Source organism: Triturus cristatus, chromosome 1_2 (assembly GCF_964204655.1).
Source record: "Triturus cristatus chromosome 1_2, aTriCri1.1, whole genome shotgun sequence".
In the NCBI taxonomy this organism is placed as follows: Eukaryota; Metazoa; Chordata; class Amphibia; order Caudata; family Salamandridae; genus Triturus; species Triturus cristatus.
In genome coordinates this window covers 707975097-707998243 of record NC_140580.1, presented here as the reverse complement: position 1 = coordinate 707998243, position 23147 = coordinate 707975097, and the positions used below count along the sequence as shown (strand labels likewise).

General features: G+C 43.5%; 1 protein-coding gene across 1 annotated transcript in view; it reads right to left on the bottom strand.

The window, feature by feature from the left end:
* The window catches only part of ZBTB40 (zinc finger and BTB domain containing 40), a 345823-nt gene that overhangs the window by 88793 nt on the left and 233883 nt on the right, over window positions 1-23147 (bottom strand). Inside the window, exons 14-15 of the mRNA XM_085608585.1 lie at window positions 17821-18035; window positions 14476-14638 (exon numbers count right to left, since the gene is read on the bottom strand). Coding sequence (XP_085464711.1) covers window positions 14476-14638; window positions 17821-18035 — 378 coding nt within the window. The remainder of the gene's footprint in view (window positions 1-14475; window positions 14639-17820; window positions 18036-23147) is intronic.

Below are 23147 nucleotides of genomic sequence, written 5' to 3'. Positions count from 1 at the left end.
AGGCCCACGTAGCTGCCTGACAAATGTCCTGCAAGGGGACGCCGCGTCCCAAGGCAGTAGTGGCTGCGGTCGCCCTGGTAGAATGGGCCCGCAGCCCCCAGGAGGCTCTTCTTAGCCAACGAGTAACAGGCTTTGATGTAGAGAACGACCTACCGGGAGATGGTCCGCTTGTGCACAGCCCGACCTCTTTTGGCACCCACGTAGCCAACAAAGAGCTGGTCATCCACCCGGAACTGCTGTGTGCGCTTCAGATAGAACGAGAGCGCATGTTTTGGGTCCAGACGGTGGAGCCTCTCTTCCTCTTTCGAAGGATGCGGAGGCGGAAAGAAGGTGGGCAAAGTGATGGTCTGCCCGATGTGGAAGGGCGTGACAACCTTTGGCAAAAACAGAAGGGCGGGTCCTCAGAACCACCTTGTCCGGATGAACAGAAAGGAAAGGAGGTTTGGAAGAAAGAGCCTGGAGCTCACTCACTCTTCTGGCAGAAGTGATAGCTACCAGGAAAGCCGTCTTGAGAGTGAGAAGATGCAAAGGACAGGTATGAAGGGGCTTGAAGGGATATCAGATATGTCAAGACAAGGTTTAAGTCCCATTGAGGCATTATGAATGGCATGGGAGGGAACGTGCGCGTAATGCCTTTTAGGAAACGGCTAACAACCGGGGACTTAAAAAGAGAAAGCTGATCTGGAAGCCGTAAAAAGGCGGAGATGGCCGAAAGATAACCTTTGACAGTGCCCAAAGCAGAGCCCTGCAGGGCCAAAGAAAGAAGGAACAGAAGGACTTCAGAAAGAGGGGCAGAGAGGGGATCCACAGCCTTAGCTGTGCACCATGCCACAAACTTTTTCCACCTGCAGGCGTATACCGTTTTAGTGGAGGGACGCCTGGCTGCCAGAATGATAATACAGACTTCGGGAGGAAGATCAAAAGCTGTCAACTGTCGCCGCTCAATCTCCACGCATGGAGGTGGAGGCTGGACACGTTCGGGTAGAGAACCGTCCCCTGCTGCTGCGAAAGAAGATCCTCCCGAAGAGGCAGTCGGATCGGGTGATTGATCGCCATGCTGAGTAGCTCATAATACCAGTATCTTCATGCCCAATCCGGGGCTAGAAGGATGACTTGGGCCAGGTCGCGCCGAATCTTCTTCAGCACTCTGGGCAGAAGTGGAATAGGCGGAAAGGCGTTCAATAGACCGCAACTCCACTCGCGACGAAAAGCGTTGCCTAGGAAATTCCAACTCGCAAAACTGAAGACATTGCGTGTTCTCTTCGGTGGCGAATAGATCTAACCAAGGCTCTCCCCACTGATGAAAGAGACCTTGCGCCAAGTCCGAGTAAAGACGCCATTCGTGATCCATCATGCACCTGCGGCTGAGTTCGTCCGCCCTGGCGTTCAGAGAACCTGCCAGGTGTTGAACCATCAAGGTGCAGCCTTGATGTGCCAGCCATGTCCAGAGGCGCAAAGCCTCCTGACATAGGGTCCAGGACCCCACCCCGCCCTGTTTGTTGCAATACCACATGGCGGTGGTGTTGTCCATGAACACCTGCACCACACTTCCCCGGACAGAGAGAAGGAATGCCTTCAGTGCAAGTCGGATCGCCCGAAGCTCCAACAGATTGATATGGAGCCGGGACTCCGCTGGAGACCAGAGGCCTCTGATCTCCGCCTCTCCCAAGTGGCCTCCCCATCCCAGGAGGGACGCATTCGTCTCCACTGTGTGCTCCGGTTGGGGAAGGGAGAGGGATCTGCCATTGACCCAATCGCGATTCGTGAGCCACCACTGCAATTGCCGTGCAGTACCCTCCGAGAACTGGACATTATCGGACAGGTTGCCCTGATGCTGCGCCCACTGGAACTTCAGGTCCCACTGCCGAGCCCGCATATGCCATCTGGCAAGTGTTACCAGCAGGATGTAGGAGGCCATCAGGCCCAGAACCCGGAGGGTCATCCTGACTGAAACCCGGGACAGAGGCTGAAAGATCGGAATCATAGCCTGAATATCCCGGACTCGCTGCTCGGGAGGATAAACCCGAAACAGCGTCAAATCCAGAACCGCTCCGATGAAGGGGAGCTTCTGAGAGGGGCTCAGGTGCGACTTCGGCACGTTGATGGAGAACCCCAGCATATGCAGGAGGTCGGCCGTAGTCTGAAGGTGGTTGACGACTGCCTGGGGAGAGCCCGCCTTCAACAACCAGTCGTCAAGGTAAGGGAATACTGACACACCCGACCTGCGCAGGTGAGCCGCGACCACCACCATCACTTTCGTGAACACCCGAGGGGCGCTGGTAAGGCCGAAGGGGAGCAAGGCAAACTGAAAATGCTCCTGGCCTACAGTAAACCCCAGGTAACGCCGGTGGGCCGGTAGGACGGGGATGTGAAAATATGCTTCCTGCAAGTCTAACGCTACCATCCAGGGTCGAGGGCAGCCAGGACCTGAGCCAGAGTCAGAATTTTGAACTTCTCCTTCCGGAGGAAGCGAATGATGTTCCGGAGGTCCAAGATGGGGCGCAGGCCCCCTTTGACTTTCTTGGGGACCAGAAAGTAGTGGGAATATCAACCACTCCCTACTTCCAGCCCAGGAACGCACTCGATGGCCTCCTTGGCCAAGAGGGCTGTGACTTCCTGCTGGAGAAGTACCAAGTGATCCCCCGACATGCGGTGGCACCGAGGTGGCATGGCTGGAGGAGAGGACTGAAAGGGAAGGGAGTAACCCCTGTGGATGATCTGCAACACCCACTTGTCCGATGTGATATCCCGCCAGTGGGGTAGGTGGTGGCGGATCCTGCCACCCACCAGCGTGGGGTGCTCCACAAAGCTCGGATTAGGAAGGTTTGGAGGTAGAAGCAGCGGGGCAGAGGTGGGCTGACCCCCACGCTGATTCCCAGCGCTGAGGCTGGTTCTGCACAGGCTTGGTGAAGGAACGTGCCTTGGCGCCCCTGCCGTGGCCATGAAAGGAACGAAAACCATGAGTGGCCGGGCTCTTCGCAGAAAGACCCAAGGACTTGGCCGTAGCACGCGAGTCCTTAAAACGCTCCAGTGCACTGTCTGCCTTATCGCCAAACAGGCGAGTGCCATAAAAGGGCATGTCCATGAGCGAGCTCTGGACATCGGGCGAGAACCCAGTAGATCGCAACCAGGCATGGCGTCGCAGTGCCATAGTCGTAGAAATCGCCCTACCCAGTGAGTCCGCGGTGTCCAAACCACACCGAATGGCGAACTTAGCCGCATCTTTACCCTCAGCATCAGCTTGGGACAGCACAGCGTGGATCTCCTCAGGACACCGAGGCAACACCTGCGCAACTGTATCCCACACCGCTTGGGAATAGCGGCCTAATAAGCAAGCAGTGTTCACGGACCTCAGCCCCAAGCTGGCCAAGGAGAACAACCTCTTACTGAACTGCTCCAGCTTCTTAAAGAGTCCTTATCCGGCGGGGCCATAGGAAAAGCACTCTGTCAGGTCGAGGCTTGGATGACCAGGCTCTCAGGCATAGGATGAGTGGTCAGAAAAGCAGGGTCACCAGGTGCCGGACGGTGACGCCTGGTGACATTCTTATCCACAGGGGCCCCCGAGGCTGGCCGCGACCAAGTGCCCAACAAGGCGTCAGTGAGGGTGTCGTTAAAGGGGAGCAGGGGCTCCGACGAAGTGGACGCTGTCTGAAGCACCTCAGTGAGGAGATTAGTTTTGAGGGCCACTGTAGGGAGATTGAGGTTGAGGACCACTGCTGCCCGACGGAGCACCATCATGTAGGAGGCGCCCTCCTCCATGGTAGGCAGGGGAGAGGCAAACCCCGGGTCAGAAGAGACGTCGAGGTCACCGGCGTCCTTCAAGTCGTCCACCCAGTCCTGCTCGGAGTCACACTGATGGGCAAGAGGGTCCTCGGACCCCTCCCAGTCGTCCTCCACCTCTGTTGCATGGGGAACAGACCGCGGCGGCAGAGCTAGAGCCGGAGAAGGAACATACGGCGTCGGAAACGGCGCCGAGGACAGCACCGGCCGAGGCCGAGCCGGCACTGTGTCCCAATGCGGATCCCAGGTAGGAAAGAAATGGTCCTGGAACCGGGGCAAGGGCGGGACAAATAGCACACACTGCGGCGCCGGAGGTGGAGCCGAGGTTGGTGCCGGGGCCAGAGCCGGCAGCGCTGGACCTTGTGGCGGCGGGGCGGGAGCCAATGGCGCAGGATCCTGTGGCGACGAAGCTGGATCCGTCGGCGACCCTACAGGATCCGGATACGGGACTGCGGGGCCCGAAGGTGCACCGGCGGGAACCCGAGGCCTAAAAAGGCGGTCCAAGGTAGCAAGAAATTCGTGAACCTGTTCGGGAGTCGCCGACAGACCCGGGTAAGGCGGGTAGGCCGCGGGACTTCCAGGCTCCACCTCGTCCACATTTGAGGACCGATGGGGGGACGTCGGAGAGCGAACTCGCTTCTTCGACTTTACCCGAATCCGAGGGCAAAGACTTGGAGCCTGAGAAGCGACGACTGCGGCCCCGCGAGCGTTCTCAGGAACAGTCCCGGGACCTGGAACGGCACTGGGACGAGTGCCGGGCCTCCAGCAACTTCCGGCCCTGCTCCCTCAAGGCCTTCGGGGCCAAGGCCAGACAGTCCCGGCAGGATCGGGAGTCGTGGTGGGTCTCCAGGCAGTAGAGGCAAACATCATAGGGGTCCGCCACCGACATGTTGCGACGGCAGGCCCCACACAACTTAAATCCAGGCATCCCTACGTGCACCAAGGAGAAAAAAGGAGACAAAAGTCTCAAAAGAGGGTAGTCAAAAAGTGACTAAGGTACGTGCTCTATCTGGATCTGCGCTTGCTGGCGCGGAAAAAGAAAAAACTGAAGTCATTGCGCATGGGTGGCGCCTAAGTAGTCTCCGTGACGTCATCTCGGCGCTTATGATGCCAGCGACAGACACGGAGCCGCACAACGCCACCTACTGTCGCACAGGGGTACTGCTAGCAAAACTCTCTGGATCCAGCCTGACGCCTGGGGATATTTTAAGGTAAGGAATCTATCACTAACGTGTCTCTTTCAGACATTGAAGTATGGGAATATATGAATGGCAGCGAAGGTGTAACAAGACCACTCCCAGACATTTTGTGAACATCCTTGGGGCAATAGTGACCTTGATAGGCAATACCTTGTACTGGTAATCAAGGCAACTTATCACGAAGCAAAGGTGCTTGTAATGAGTGGGGTTGAGGGGAATGTGGAAAAAGAGTCTTTGTGATTTAGTGTCATCACAAAGTCTACTTGTTCCAGGAGAGGGATGACCTCTTGCACCTTTGTCATTCTTAATTGTTCTGACAGGATGCAGTAGTCAAGGGGCCTGAGATAGTACACCTTGTGTGAGGAATCGGTCTTTTGGTGGGTGAGTACAGTGAGTATACCCATGTGCCCTGGTGTTGTTGCGGTACAGGCTCTATGTCCCCCTTTTGTAGGAATGAATGCACCTCTTCCTGGGGGAGGTGGGTGTGTTTTTACTGAGCTTGTAAGTGAGAGGGAATGTTGGGAAGAGTGGCATGTATTTTAAGGCGATAACCGTGCTCTACAATGCCTTTCACCCATTTTTCTGATGTGAGAGAGATATAAGCCCCCTCAAACATTTTCCTGATCAATTTCACAACAAAGAGGAAAAAATAGTCTCAGAAGGAAAAGCTCCTATCCAGATATTATAGAGCACCAGTAACCCCTGCCCTAAGGTAACTAAAACGTGTGCACTCGCCATACACTGGTAATTACATATTACATCATTAATGACATTCTATGACACCACTGATAAAATCAATGCAACATCTGAAATGACATTATTGATGATAACTCTGTGCATGACAGGGGAGTTAGTTATAGTTACTTTATGGCACAAGTTTAGTTACGTGAGAGAACTAGAACTGCTCAATGTCAGTGGTTTTGCTTGTTTAAAATGGTAAGTTTTAACTGACGTTTTCACCTGTCTAACAGGTAATAATGTTAAAACAGCAGAACCAACACATTCATTATTTTCTTTCCTATCCACATCATTATACATGACTCAAACTGCAGCCAATCAGAATCCACCTGACCCAGATGTTGCCCTGCCAGAGGCATCCAACTGTCAGATTTTCTAAAGCACATTCAGTGTGAGGAACCCATGGCAGCGTTTCTGTATTAGATCTTTTGACAGATACTGTCACAAAAATTCAGCACAGTAGGACCATGGCTGAGATTACAAGTACAACATTTTTATTAAGGGCTTGTAAAGCCTGTGGAAAGAGGAAAATATATGTGGATGATCCACACTCTGAGTGCCTTCTATTGTTTACACCCAACCATAAGCCTACTGAGTATGAAATATGTAAGAACTTTTTCCACAAATACCTTGAACGATCGTAAAAAGAGGTTCAGCTCTTGCAATTTTGGAGGAGATGACGGAGAAAGACTCAAAACATCAAAAGAAGCCATTAACTTCCAGCAAAGGGGAGTCAAGGATGGTGACTTCCAAGCAGGACAAGCATTGGCATAGCCAATAGGTTTCGCTTTTGGGACCGAACAAGAGTTTAGTCGTGCACCGCATTATCCTGGGTGCTGTGCCGCCAGGTATTGAAGAGCTATACAATTACTACACACTGGGTGTGAAAGAAAGAGTGAATAGTTTTTGTGCATGGAAATGGTGCTGGGTGAGTGTGTGTAAGAAACAGCAGAAGGACTGTACCTTAAAGAATGCATACATCTTGACTGTTCCTAGGCAGACAAATCAGTGAAAAAAACCAGCAGACACACAACCCCTCTGTCCTAAGACCACAACCCAGGCAACCCTGCGCATCACCCCTCCACGAAGCGCCTAGAGGCAGGCCAGTACACAAGCCCACTCTGTTCTATTCCGGGCCCTCAAGTAGGAAGAAAGTGGCGAGGCATCCAATACCAAGCAACGAAGGGCCAGGAGACCGGCACGCCTCTGAAGGAATGCACCTTTAAGTAACTAAAACAGCAAAGATGCCTGTGCTCGCATCACACGTCATAACTCCGAAACCATTCACTTCTCATTTGCATTCTGTCCCAACCTTTCACACTTGAAAAGGGTGATATGTTTTTAAAAAATGCATTAGAACGGCGTGTGCAGTTTTTATTGGGAGCGCACGCACTGTATTCAAAGTTTCACTTAAGGAGAGCACAGATACAGTGCTCATTTAGCTGACACAATGCTTCTCACATGCGTGTGTGTGTGTAAGTATACATGGGCATGTCTTTTCCAGAGTATCTTACTTTTAGCACCTCTGCCTCAAATTAAAAATGCGAAGCAAAATGCTTAGGGAAGTTTCAGAACGTTTTTCATTAATACCTGCACATATGCAGTTTTTAGAATTTGGAGCAGATATAACAGTGTGTTATTTCCACCCATTAGCTTTACAACTCAGACAGCAGCTCTTTAACCAGGGATATTTCGAAACACACAACATCCATGAAGTTATGTGACCTCTTAGACTGATAGAGCGGTGCTGGGCAGGGTTGCGGGATGAAGTAAGCTGAGAACAGGAAACCTCAAAGACGCTGATGACGGGGGGGAAGGAAAAAAACACAAGTGGTGCAGTGCGTGAAGCACAATAAATAGATGCAAATCAAGTTTATTGTGTTTAAAGCCAGATGTTTCTTAAAAAGTATACGGAAGTATGTCTGCCACACAATGAAAGGTCGGTGTGAAAAAATGATGGTAGGACCTTTGTTGAAAGATCGGATACAAAAGTTTTGACTTGTCTTGTATATGTGTGTGTGTAAGTATATTTATATCATTTGTACAGGGCACATTCTGACATCGGAAGGCGTGGAATAGCTGTCAGCAATTTGGTAACTTTCCAGTGCCAACAATATAAAAGTGTAAAAATACTAAGCCTGGCCCCATTTAGAAAAATAAACTATCCCCAAAACGGAGAGAAGCAGAAATGTCCTAGTTCCCTGCGGGTTCAGTGTGGGATCTGTGAGCTAAGACACTTGATACAGACACCCCTCCACTGAGGGGGGTGTGACTTGTGGGAAACACAGCAACAAGTCCTGTTACTTGACACACTCATCGGAATGTGTGGCACTGCGCTCTTTTTAAATTCGACAGCTCGTGTGTGATGCAAAAAACCCTAGGAGAGGTGTGCCAGCAGGGTGCCACGCAGGGCACTGCACGCTCCAGGGCACTGCCTACTCGCAGAGCACAGCTATAAAGATAAAACACAGGGGTAAACATCTGAAGATAAGCCAGCATAAGTGTGTCTACGGAAAGAAAGATTCCAGCGGTGCCTAAGCCAGGTTGTTGTATACCGGGGCTTGGTCGCCCCTTTAGAAGGGCCACAGAGTCATGCCACCATCTGAGCCTGCAAGCGGTTATGGTGCTTCGTTCCTCATGCAAACGGAAAACATGTGTTTCTTACAAGCCTTCTCTGTGGTGTTCACATAAACATTACTAAATCTGACATGGATTCCTTCGTGGTGTCATCTCGAGCAAACCCGCCTGTTGTATCTGGGAGAAAGCAGCCGATCCCTAAACTGGCCCCCAAGCAGCTCTTTCAAAGAATGCAAACTTGCTAAACTTCTGCGCAAAAAGCAAGCTATATTTATATTATCTGCGAATGCATAGATGGGGGCTGCAGCGGGAGAGAGTGGCGGAGGGAGTTGTGTGCGAAGCACTTTATAAGCCATGAAGGCTCGTAAATGTAAATTAATGAGATAAGAAAGGCAGATGGCGGCTGCGCACGTTCACGCGCACATGCACGCAAGCTTTAGGCCAGGGTAGCACTTTGAAATCCCCCTTACTAAAAGTCGAGCAGCAGCGCATACGCTGCTCTAGGCTCGACCTAAAAAAGGACCCCCTGACCATGCCTTTAAGAGTGAGATATCTGGTCAGCCATGTTCTAGTGGGAGGCTATGCAAGAAATGTGATGTGGCCAAGACGCAACAAGACAGGAGCGTGGCCCTTAGTGATGAAGGAACTCAAGCGAAGATGCTTAAGGTCTTTCCAGGGACTGGTCACGTGTGGTTTTCAAAGAGCAGTGACAACAAGCCATCGACGAAGAGAGAATCAGCGTCATTGGGTGGTAAACATAACACTCAAGGTACGCAGTTGGCTTGTAAACAAAAGCTGTACTGAAAGTAAGTGGGGAACCGCTGACATAGGCGTCATTGTCGAAAAGAGGAGTACAGTCGATGAGATCATCGCCTTAGAGGAAATCATCACCATTGTCTGGGAAAGTACCGTAGACACGGAGCTCGCCGTGAGGGAGAATGTCGCAGAATAACAAAGATGCGATCAACAATGGACTGGTCGTTGAGGACGATTATATCTTCAATTGAAGAAAACTACAATAAAGACACTGTTGTCAACAAGATATTTGCTGGGTCAAATGAAGGTATTTCCAACTCCAATGTTGGGAGTGGAACATCCAAACATACAACTGCAAGCAATCGTAGGTTTGCCTGTTGCAATGCAACCATCAAGACTTTTAATGTGGGATGGTTCTTCAGGATTGGATGAAGAAGCAAAACAGTTGTTAAAGGACTATCCACAGGATGCCAGTAATTATCCTAATGTGTGGCCTTCTTCAGAGATGAAGAGGGAGCAGAGGAAGAAGGTAAAGCAACACACCCTGAGCAGTGATACATCCAATATATTAATTATGATGAGGATGAATATTGTGATCAATATGATCAGTATGAAGTTCGGAGTCAAGCACCTAGACAATTAGTAGATAGAAAAAGAAAAGATGAATGGGTACAATCATCGAAGAGACTGGTGCAAGTACCGATGCAGATGCTTAAAAAAGTGCAGAAATGATAGAAGACATTTATAAGAGGCTACCACAATATTCGCAGACTAAGCCGCAGTCTTGCATGTTAGAGACATCACAACAATCAGATTTTAGTCACAGAAAGCCCATTCCCTGCAGACACCAAAGTCCCAACAGGTGGTCCAGACCCTAATACACACATCCTTTGCACTGTATCGGACCCTCTGCAGGTATGTAACCTCTTGTGCATAATCAATGAGATCTGGGTAGCCTAACCCATACAATGCAGAGCCTTTGCCCTGTGTAAAACTCTTAATGGAGAGCCCACTCCTTCTAGATGCAGAAGTCCCACAGAGTGGCCAAGCCCATACTATGCATAGCCTTCATTCTGTGCCGAACGCTTTGAGGATAGATTACTTCTTGTGTGCAATCAGTGAGACGTGGGTGGCCAAGGCCCTGCAATGCACTGCCTTCGCTTTGTACAGGTTGTCTTCATGACACCCACAGCCCATTAGGCGCCCAAGTTCGCATTAGGCTCAGCCTTTGTCCTCTACTGAATCCTTTGCGGCTAGCCAGGCTAGTCTCACTATAGCTCATTGAAGCTCCCTTAGGTGTGAAACCCTCACTATGCATTTTCTTATCCTTTCTTACATGTCCTTTGAGTGGAAGGTTGGAGTAGATTATTATTATTTTTTTTATACAATTTAGATTGGTCCTGAACTACTTGCACAGTACTGGATAAATACCCATGGAAAGGCGTTATTTAACCAGTACTGTATCGCTGTACTATATGTACAAAGAAGTGGCACAGTTCTGCACTCTCTCTGGACTGGCATACTTTCTGCAGGCATGCAGCAATACATGCGCCTTTGTGGCACAATACAAAAATGTCACAGTTATGCAGATGATAGTTTTCCTGCCCAAAAAGGGTGCCTGCAGCAGGGCAATTTCCTCATTTAATGTATGTTGCAGAATGAATCACATATTCTTCCTTACACCAGCCTCACCAAGGCATAGAGTTTTGGAGCAAATCCATATCTACATGTCTTTGTAGACATAAAATTGCACCAAAATCCATAGGTGGAAGCACAGGAATGCCCATACACCACCCATGGTATACCCACTTTACACAAAGTACACTAAGACAGCGAATTGCAATGTGCAGCATTACTTTTGCTTTCAAATCAACACAAATCAAATAATGATTTCTGTTGGTTTATAAATACCAACCTGAATTTTGCGTCAGGTGTCCCTTAAAAAGTATTGCCAAACTGAAGCAAAATCTTAGTAAATCTGGCAGAAATTATTATTATTATAAGTGTTTGTTTTTTAGTTACACATATTACATTAGGCTTACCTTTTATATTTATTTAAAGACTGCTACAGCAATCTATTATGATACACTGGCATAAACAGACACACATGACTAAAAACAATACATTGTTCTACTTTTAAATGAAGAAAGGGGTTCTTTTTTTAGAAATTATTTTTAGAAATTTTTGAGTGATTAAACTTTTAAAAAGAGGGCATTTGAACTTGGAGATAAACACAAGAAACCTTACTTTTCCTTTCCGCACTGGTGTGCCAGGACCAACTTATCTCTAACTGACGCACTCTGCTCTCTAACCACCACTACTTTGCTGCACTTCCCACAGTACATTTTCATGTGCTGCTAAGCATTGTTTGCGTGGCTGCGTCCTTGGAACACTTCTGGTGGGACAGTGCCTCCAGGTCTGATGGAGAGTCCTGAGGTGGATGTAGATGCCCCCTCTCATCACATTCCCGCTTTGCTCTGGCAAGGCTTTTGTGGTCGCATGATCTCATGTGCTTCCACAGTCCCTGTGGGAGCACTTTTTAGAAATCCCCCATGAGAAGTAATGCTCACATATTCAGCAGGTTACAATTTTGGCGGACACCTTCTTCCCTGTAGGGATTGTGAAGGGCTGCCAGACAAGCGACTCCTTGGTGGAATTTCTTCCTGCTCCCATGTCTTCTCTCTCCTCTTCAGATGGCATTCTAAATGTTTAATCCCTCAAAAGTTTACTGAAGTGCAAAAAAACACAGGAGGGCAAAGCAAAGTGTTATTCCCAATTGAGGTGGAAAGGGTGGAAAATTCCTGTAAATGGAGCAAGACAACGATTTCAACCAATCCAATGGCTTTTATGTGTGTGTCATAGGTCCTGTGGAACTATTTTCAGGTATCACGGAGCCCCAACCCCAAAAAGCGAGGCAAATTCAACAATAGGAGTCGAGGGATCTTCATGAATTGATCCATTTAGGAAAGATTAGCGTGAAAGTTAATTTTAAATTACAATTTGATACCAAACACTATTTTTTAATGTTTTTTTGTTATTGATACGGTACTCCAGAAGCACCCAGACAAGGAAGAAAAACCCACATGGAATTCCAGCGGGTTCCTTGTATTGCATACCTCCTACAAGAGTACCACAAGAGCATGCAAAGTGAACAGAATTGATAAAATTATTAAGACATGTTAAGTTTCAACATTAAAGTATACTACAGAAAATTCACTACAAAATCTAAACGCATAATTGGCATTATGCCTAGCATTCTTACCTAGATTTTACTTTACATTAAAAACCCAAGAAATTCACTGGAAAAACCAAAGGTTAAAATGATGCAGTAGTTCAGTGATGTCCGTAATGATGGACAGTTTTAAATAAAAAAAAACACTGAAATGTGGGTCTAATTAATGGTTCAGTGAGCTAACTATAACTTGTAGCCTTGCCATGCACTGCTTATGACATCACATATTGCATTACTTATGACATGTTAAGTGATACAGTTGATGACATTACTAATGACATCTCAAATGACATCATTGATGAAATCATCAAACCTACTGCTACTCAAATTAGTGTATACACCGGTACATAATTTCATATAACGAAGTCATAAGTGAATGGCACAGAATCCCGTAATGCATAATTTAACCTGAATGTAGATTTGTGCCTGTCCAAATTACCAATAGTGCTGACTTGAAGAGAACTCTGATAAAATTTTTTTAAAAGAGCTCATTATAAATAATAGTAGGGGTTTTAATCCAAACAATACTTCAGAAAAACAAGGTATCTTATGAGCACATATAGGAAGACTTAGAGATATGTTTCAGAAAGGTTGCCTCTTAAATCGATGTTTTGAGAACAATCCACTATGAGAAATAATTGAAGCTACCTTTCTCAGTAAATGTGTTACCTGTACATTACTGTAAACAAGGTGACATGAATGAAAAGTCATGTAGTGATTTAAACAAATTGAATATACAGTGCACTTTTATAATATGCAAATATTCCTGTGCAGAAGTTATGTTATTATTATTCTAAGCATTGTGTTAATGTTTTAAGCTATGTTCATCAAGTCAGCAACATTCCATGCAGACACCAAACCGATTTGGAGAACAAGCTTGTAATATGCACAGCCTTCGTCATAAACCTAGCCCTTCAGGAATAGCCAACCTCTTATGGGCAATCAAGCATGGGTACGCTAGTACCTGGTGCGGACAGTCTTCACCTCTATGCACAGCAACTATTGGAGAGGCAAGTCCCCCAGGCAATCAAGTTTGCTTCGGAAGTCAAGCTATTAAGCACAGACTTTGCCCTGAATTAAACTATTGGTGGATAGGCAACCTTTCATAGTTATTCAATGAAACACAGGCTGGCAAGTCCCTGCTGCGGACAGTCTTCGCCTTGTTCATACACCTTCATGGAGAACGTACTCTCTTTTAAATGCCCAACACCCATTACGGGGTAAGTTTGTTGTAAAGCTTGCACCAATAAGCAGTACAGACGCTACAAAAAGTTTTGTCTGAACATACCCCTGACAGTGCTTTCCAGTATGATAAGCATTTAACAAATCGTTATATCTATTCGATGATGTCATCAGTGGTATCGTCAATGATGTAAGTTGAGATGTTATTTGTGATGTCATCAATTATGTCATTGAACATCTCGCAAGTTATAGTGAATCCGCTGAACTATGACTTGAGAATTTCAGAGTTTTGGATTAAAAAGTTATGCCATGACTGACATTACTCAACTAGAAGATTCCTTTAAACCTTGCTTTTTTTCACAGAATTTTCTCGGGTGTTTTTTAAATAAAAGGACTTTTTTTCTATATTTCACTGTATACCTCATGTCACTGTAACCTTTGGTTTAAAGACAAACACACACATGCGTCAAGGAGCATGAAGGAAAACACATATCTGCATGTAAACAAATCACACATTTGGATCACAACATAAGTAACCCAATAGACAAATATAGCTAAGTTAACTTGAAATGTGTTTTGTTAATATTCCATGTTTTCAAGCATATAAGATTTCCTTATAGAAAACAGTTTTTGAATGTGAAGGTTAATCCAATTATATTTTTTCCTCAAGTTTGGAAAACAAATCATTTCTATCATGCCTTGGATTGAAAAACAAATATGAAAGAAAGTCTGCACAAGGCTAAATTAGTGACAAACATAACTTACAACACTATTTAATTACAAGTAACACAGTTATCACACTGCTATCATGCAGTAAATGAAACAACCAAACTGCTCAAAATGATTTTTGAATCTAGAAAGACATTTAAAAAGAAAACAATTTATGAGAATTTGTAATGTGACAACTTTTACCATAACCCCTAATGCACTTTTTTGCTTCATCTGCTTCACATTTCAAAAACAATCTATACAAAAATGGGTTTTATTTGCTCAATACATTTACTCTCTCACCTGCATGCTCTTCCTTGACATGTTTCTGGAGTGCTGAAGCTGTGGGAAAGCCTTTCTCACAAGAGAGGCAGAGAAGGGAGGTAAACTTTGAAGAGCGACGATTTTGAGCAGCAAATATGTCTGGGTGGTGGGTGCGATTGTGATACCATAAGCCAGATAGTTGCTGAAAGAATAAAGTAAAACCATGGTTAAATTGAGGAAAACACTAGAATATGTAATGGCTTAATTGAACCTATGCGGCAATTTGCGAAGATATCCCGTGTAAACTTGAGCACTGACTTAATACAGAACATATACATGCGATGTAAACAAACAAATCTTTCTACTACCTTTCCTATTTCTTTCTCCTTTACTTGAGCTACTGAGATGAAACAAATGCCACGTTTACTCACCAGTAGCCTTTGCTGCACTAAATCTTACTCTTCCACATCACAGACCAGTAGTACAATTCAAGATTGGTAAGAAGACTACTAGCCCTTTAAATGTAACTATGTTTAGCATCAACTCCTCACTGCTGAGACATAAATACCTAACGCTTCAAAGTGAAGTCCTGTTTGTCTGCTTCCATAAGCCAGGCTATTTACTGCAAGCTGATATGTAGTTAGCTAAATACCATTTCTTCCCTTGTTTTGCTTTTTCTGGGACAGGCTGTGGAGAGTTTCTGAATCTGCAATCCTTGTTTCCTCACATCCACAAATTATCCAGAATGTGGTTGTCTTAGTCTGTTGTTTTGAGAATGCCCTAGGCTGAAGCCCTAAATGGAAGTAACAGGACTGTCACAAAGGGTGCCGAGCTCTCCTTCGCTCCCCATAGTTATCTTAAAATAGATAAAAAACAGTCTTGGGTTGTGTTTGTTGGTGGGGATATTATTTGCTGCATTATGGAGCTGTAAGGGAAATCTTTAATGATAGATTATGTCAAGATAACATGGTTTGTTTTTCACATGCTGGATTTCTGTCACATGATATTAAGTACTAATTGCAATTATACGCCTATGTAGAAATTGAAAAGTTTGCATGCGCCTTGAAGCCAAAGCATTTGTAACACATTAATGGTATTTCTTATTACTTTAGTTAATTTATGGTAAAGTCTTTTGCTTTACTGTCCTACCTTCCAAAGGTTTCAGATACTAATGAATCATTCATTCATTCATAAATATTGATCTCAGGAGACACATGACAGGACATTCAATGAATAGTGCATAGCCCCATAATTCATTAATCTAGATCATTTACCCAATTCCACTTCTGTAATGACATGAAACTCCACGTTGCATGATCAGTCATGGCTATATGACTATTTGTGAACCTCTACATTGGGTGAAAACATCTGCAATGACTTTGTTGTTGATATTTGGTTTACCCATTTGATCAATGTTTTCACACTTAAAATATGGATTGCTAGTATATGGAGGTTTCGGGTCATGAGCAGTGGGCCTCCTTGTTTGTCAAGATAGTACATGATTGTTATAGTGTCTGTTTGTAATATAGCTTTCTCCAAAAAGATGGATGGGAAGAGAATTTGAGGACAAAATGGACAGCACTTAATTTGAAGCATACTGATATAGCATCGTATGCATGATTTTTTTACTTAAGTTCATCTAGGTTAATTCCAAGTAAAGTAATGTAATACGACTATTGCTGTTGTGGCCTAATTAATCTAGGTTAATTCACAGAATACTGATGTAATACAACTGTTGCTTTTGTAATCAAGTTGACGGAGAGAATATAATACAGACACTGAGAATCCTCTTACTCAACAAGGATTCCAGGAGGCTTATTTAACATGAAAAAAATACTCATGAAACCAAATCTCTCAGGGTTTTCAAGGTGCTGCTGATTTTTCAATTCGGATATTTGTTTCTTCAATATTATTACCCTATTGGTCTGCATACAATACTTGGAATATCTTGCATGTTGCATAGGAGGGAATCATGGTTCATAGTATCAAATGTGGATTATAGTGTCTTTTTCTCCTTGATAAATTTCAAAGAGTAAATTAATCTACTGCATTTGACCGAATGCCACCTTTAACACTGGACAGTCTAAAAACATAATGACATCTATCCCAAAAACACTTTCCTCCAGATGCTTTCAGAGGCTCCACCACATGTTTTTTTCCAGATGTTGACTGCAAACATCTGAACAAAATATTCTTTGTCAATGCTGTTACCTCTAGATTTGGCTTGTGAAGAGTAATGCAGAAAAAGTCGGTCCAAGCTTGAACCATTCTCTCTTTGTCAAGAGTAAGCACAAGTTCTTTAGTAGTCTATTGAAATAGTCCTGACCTTGAGACAGTACTGATCGCATTTGAATGGTTTGAGTTGGCTACTGGTTAGTTTGCCTTGGTTCTCTTTATTTTATCATAGGGAAATAGTCATTAATCATCAAAGCTTGAAACTATCATGATGTGGAAAATTCAATAAAACTATGTTTTAAAAAACAGGTCGAATCTATGACAATGAAAGTAGGCAGAGGTTGGTGAATGATGCGAGTTAAGGATACACCATCTCTACAACCCCCTCTGTACACAAGATGAAGCAGTAGTCACAAGCAATATATATTCTGGTACCAAATGTACTCATATAATTAGCCACGTTATATAAAACAAAATTATTCAGTTATCTTTATATATTAAAATTCTAAATAGGAGAGTATTAGATTTTGATTTGATTCACAATTCAATTAATTCATGAATTAGACACGGACTGTGGTAAAGAAGTTTTAAATTAATATTTTTCCTGTGTTACGCTTTCATCACCAAATAAAGGGTATTAAACTAAAGCAGGCCATATATATTTGCACAATAAGATTCAATTAAAATATTAAACTCACATGAGATTACTAAAACACCAGATTAACTCCATAATATAAATAACAAAAGCAGTTTACTTTACAACCATATTGGTATGAAGGCTTCATAATTTAATTCACAGCCGTTTTACAAGTCAGGTCACACTCACTGCTTGCTTAACTTATCTGACCACTAAAGCATGTTTAAGCATTTGAAATGCCACCAAAACTGGGACACTAAAATCTATTTTAACATCTGAGTCAAGATGATGTGTAAAGTAGTCAGATTTTTGCTCATGGGTATCAGTATCTGTAAATCTGAATTTATTTGAAGGGCTTCCACTGAAAAATGAGATTCAACAAATCACTATTTAGATATCATGAGGTATACGAATGTTAGGAGTACTCACGCAGGTCTGCTACAATAAAATACATCATGGTTTATGTTCATACACTGATGGAATTTTTGCTGAGGTAAACTACTTTCAGCAGATGATAAATGACTGGCCATGGCCAGATGGGACAAAAGTAAACCTTGGTATGTACACCTTACCTGGTAAGCTTTATCACAGATCTCACAGTTATACGGCTTGCCTCCGACATGGGTAACCATGTGACGCTCAAGCAAAGATGGTGCACTAAAGATCTTTCCACATGTGGGACAAGGATGGTATTCTCTTGAGTGCACCTCCTGAATGTGCTTCCGATGGTCATCCAAGGTGGGAAAACTCATTCTGCACTTCTGGCAATCATAGGGATCTTCAATATCTGATGGTGTAGAATGGAGAAAGAAAGAGAGAGCGAAGAAAGAGAGAGTAATGTTAGAAAATGACAATTCTGGCATAGATTGAGAAGCAGGCATGAAGAAGTTAGATGGACAGAGCCTGATATGGAAGACATGATGGTAATGCTGGGATAAATATTTGAAATGTCTTAATGAGCTACTAGAATAAATAAATGTAGGCAAGAAATGGGGATCAGAGTGCGATACAATGGGATACTACAATAAATAGGAACTGCTTTGCTTTCTACAGAAATGTATTAGAAGAAACAGCTTTTCATATTTCTGTTGTGAAGGCTTTCAAAGGAGAGAGGGTGGATTTCTTTTTCTTTTTGAAAATTATGGGCCCTCATATTTTAGAAAGCTGTTGGGCGACAGCAGAACCTGTGCAAATTACTGTCGTATTTTGTTGCTAATAGTTACCTGCAGTTCCATAACAAAAATATGCAAAGAACCCTCAGGTTTTTAGCAGAATCTGCAATCGAGAGTCCAAAAAAACCAGTCTCACTTTTCATCCTGAATGTTTTAATAGTTATTTTCTTAAGATGAACATGTAATAACATGTTCATCCTAAAAAAGGGAATAAACTGTAAAGTGTGTTAGGACAGAATAGAAAATTGGCAGAAGGGTCAATACAACTATCAATTTACTATTGGATAACATTTCACAACCAGGTCATCAATTATAAGTACAGAATCATGAGTAACGCTACCTGGCAAGTCCAAATTTTGAAAAAGGCGGATTCTAAATGACATTCCATTTCATCCAATTTAAACTCTAATTTCCCAAAAAAGTAACAGGGGAAAAACATACACTGCAGAAGAAGAACGAGTGAATAATATTTCCTCTAGGTATGTTGTTTAACTGAGCTCTGGAGCTGCAATGGACAGCCAATTGAGTTAGAGGGGAACAGGACACAGATTGGATACTATTTGAAAAATCGTATTTTTTTCTGGTTGATGGCTACACAATACCTTCTAAGCATTATCAATTGGAAAAAAATCTTTCTTGAATATTATTGCTATATTATACACTAATCATTAATATAGCAAACTGATCCCAACTACACAAGCAATGGGTTACATCAAGATAGGGAGGGGAAGCTAATGCACATAAAACAGACGAGCCTAAAATAGTCAGTAAACAACATAAGAGAGTGCTAGGACATGAGACACTAAAGCTATTCATACCAAACCCCTCCAGTTATAAATAAAGGGCAACAGAAAACTTGAGATGCAACAATGGAAAACAATATCCTTCATCTTACAAAAACTGATAATTCAAACCTTCATTTTGGCTGGGCCTTTATAAAAGCATATAAATCTTCGATTCAACTGCCATCTTTTTGTCTATTCAAACGTTTCTGTTATGCCTATTTCAATATCAATGTATTGTTGATTAACTAAAACCATCACAATATACATTTGCAAAAACAAATAAGTTAACAACAATCATTAAATTGGGTAGAAAAACAATCCATATATATAAAATGATGTCATTGAGTAACTAAAGGATTATTTGCACTAATTCTAACTAGGATCCAAATCCAAAGTGTATACATCATATGTAAAACTCTCCTTACAAATGGTATGTACAAGTCAACTGCATCAAACAATGGAACCTTGTGTTCTTTTCCCAAATATACAGCCTTGACGTATTGTTTTTTTACCATAATAATTGAATAGTTCATAAATTGCAAATCATGTATATAAGGCAGACTAATAAGCCCAAATTCAAACCTGGCTAATGCTGGTGTACTAGAGTTTGGAAGGGAAAGTATATCCAAAAGCTTTGCTATAATAGGGCTAACTAAGTTCACATGCAGTCTTCTTAAAGCATACAGTGAAGTTTTTATTTCATGCTATTTAGGTGTGTTTTGGTGTCCGTCCTTCGATCGGGTTAGTTCCCTAAAGTACTGAGAGGATGTACACAATCAATCTTTTTATCTCCCATCCTCCAGCTCAAAGCACAATTTGCTGCACTATACAATATTTTTTTTTATTATTAATCATAAAGTTAAGTCATTATATGGTACTCATTCAGACTGTCAAGGGCCAAGCGCAGGTATGTCAGGGAAGAATATCTCACCTGTATACTGCAGGAAGGTGACATGCTCGACACGCAACTTAGCTAAAAAATTTCTTAAACCATTTAAACATGTCCACAGATTAGCAGTGTATAAATTAAACAGAAGTGGGTCCAGAAAACAACCCTGCTTCAGGCCACCACTGGTGCTTATGTTGTTAACCACACTTATGCCGTAGCCCACCATGACACATACCCAGACATTTCAGTGTAGATGTCGAATAGCCCTACGTAGATTAGTCAAAATGCCTGAAATGCATTGTTTCTGTCATATTTGTCCTGGTACACATGTCAAACGCTGAAATTATGTCCAGGAAACACCTACTTGAGTGTTTTGGAACATCGTTGCGCTAAGGTGTTTATTATTATTTATTATGATGTATGCCATTGATAGTTTCATAACCGTTTCTAAATCCTGATTGACAAACTCTCAATACATTGTCCTTATCCACCCAAATCTCTAGATCTTTGAGAAGTACTTTTTAAAAACGGTTTAGAGTCCATACCAGGGTGATTGTCCGATTATATGTTGGGTCAGTCTTATCACTTTTTTTGAAGTTAGGTTAAAGGGTGTAAGACTAATCCTCTCCATGAATGAGGAACCAATTGTTGTTCAAAACATGGAAGAGAAAAGGATGGTTGTGTAGATCGAGACAAAAATTAGCACCTAGTATAAAAGATTAATTGGAATTCCATTCACGCTCAGTGTCGTGGGTGTGTGCCCAGGGCTCAGATTTTGAACCACAGATTTCTCTGAGACCTGAATATGGTCAGTGTTTGAAGAGTTGGGCTCCCAATAGGATAAATTAGGGTTGAAATACAGAGACCTAACAAAATTGGACCACTTCTCAGCTGGAATGACATTAAATTCATGTTTGCCTGGATTTTCATACATTCGAGTTATTAAATTCCAATATTTTTTTATTAAGTTGTGTAGCCCATAGATTAAGTTCTTCCTATAATTTTATCGGAAATCATGCTTTGCTTTATACATTTTTTTTTTTTTTACACAGGTCCTTGATCTGTTAGTGAAGCAGAAATATTAGCATTGCCTGGAAACGTGCATTTTTGGAGGTCAGGTTGTTAATAATGCTTTTCATGCCGCTTAATTCCATTACACTATTACTAGCCTATAAAACAACAGATCATATCCCAAAATGTCAAACATTGCAGAGCATTTCGGCATTGACCAAAGGCATGTCCCTCCCCATCCCAACACCTCAACATTAGCTATGCTGAGCACGCTAAAACCTAAATAAGGCAGTCTAAGTCCTATATCAAGGTTGAAATTCTGAATGGGTGTGTGACTAACGCTGATGGTTTTGTAGGTATTCCTGAAACAGGAGTGCCACCATTCTCTCCAGAATGATAGCTAACATAAGGAGAATGGAAAGGGTCCTAAAATTTGATAAAACAATGGGATCTAGATTAAATTTCTTTAGCGGTTGGACAATTCTACCTTTCTGGAGTCCAGGCAAACCCCAACTGGTTTGTAGAGGCATAAATGATAACCCAGATGCTCTCTTTTGTTGTACTGTGGGCAAGCAGTTAGGCTTATCAGATGGAGTGCTAAGCATTTGTTGTACTTGCAAAGGCAATAAATAAGACACACACTCAAGAATAAATCGGAGACCAATCTAGAAAAATAAGCTGTATTTTAATATACATTTTTACATCAAGAACTTTGCTAACAAGTAAGTACTTTTTAAAATCTTTCATTTTCCAGGTAAGTAAAACAGTTACTTAAATGCGCCTTTATGTGCTATGCTTTCCTATGGGAGAAAGGGCATAGATAGCATACAGGTATTTACGATCAGTTTCTGGGGTCTCCTTGGGACCTTTGGGTAGTAGGGGGCCAAGGTCAAAAGTACCACCAGCAGTTGTTCGTTATCTGCCCTGGGTGGCCGAGTGCAGAGTTGCTGGTCAGGTTGGGAGCTGTGCATGCTATGCCTGTAAGAACAAGGGAGGCCACATTGCTACATGAATTCCCTAAACTGCCTTCAGTTGTTTGGGGATAAGACTGAGATTCTACTGTTTGGAAAGGCACAGACCCTTTGGCCAACTGTTTGGTGGCGCACGGAGCTCCGCCCTGCTCCCTTTCCTAAGAATACACCAAGAAATCTAGGCATTTTGATATACAAACTATTGATGGAAGAGCAGGTGATAGCTTCTTGGGGCACATGCTTTGGGGTAATGCGTCTCCTTAAGAAGATATTCCAGTGGTTTCTGGTGTCCTCCTGGAAGAACCTTGTCCAGGCACTTATAATCAACCACCTGGACTATGGAAATGCGCTACTCACAACACCCAATGAATTCCTTCTATAAAAATTAGAAGTGGTGCAAAATACGGCCGCCCAACTAGTTAATAAACAAACACCGGGCACAACGTCTGTTCCCCTGCTTAGGACCCTTCATTAGATACCCATAAAGAAAAGAGCAATTTGTAAACTGCTCTGTCTGTCCTTTAAAGCTAGGTCAGGCAAAAGACCAAGATATCTGCAGGATAAACTAGTGCCTTATCTTCCTCAAAGAAACCTCAGATCAATTAACCAGCTTCTCCTTCACCCACGACATATTCGAACTCTAAAATATGGCAGACGATCCTTTTCGTATCTTGTTCCTCATCATTGGAATAAGCTCCCCCTTCATATCAGGGCATGCACCAAGTTCTTAGGCTTGAAAAGACATCGGAAGAACTGGCTCTTTTAATGGCAAATTCCACCCTGACTTGCTATCCAAGTGCCGAGATGTTCCTTTGAGGACGAGTCATTGAGCAATATCAAATTACAGTAGCATAACATAGAACCAGGCTGCAGAGGAGGACTTGGGGACAAGTCCGAGAGCTTCCAATGGAGGGGTTCAGGTCACAAAGGTCGGGAGAACAAGATGACACAGGCAGTTCATCTGTACCCGGGCCGGGGCGCTCGGGTGCAGAGTGGTAAGGTCAGGTGGGCTCTGTGCATCCTGGAGCTTTGCGGTAGTCAGTCACATTGGTTGAGGGTGCAAATCTCCGG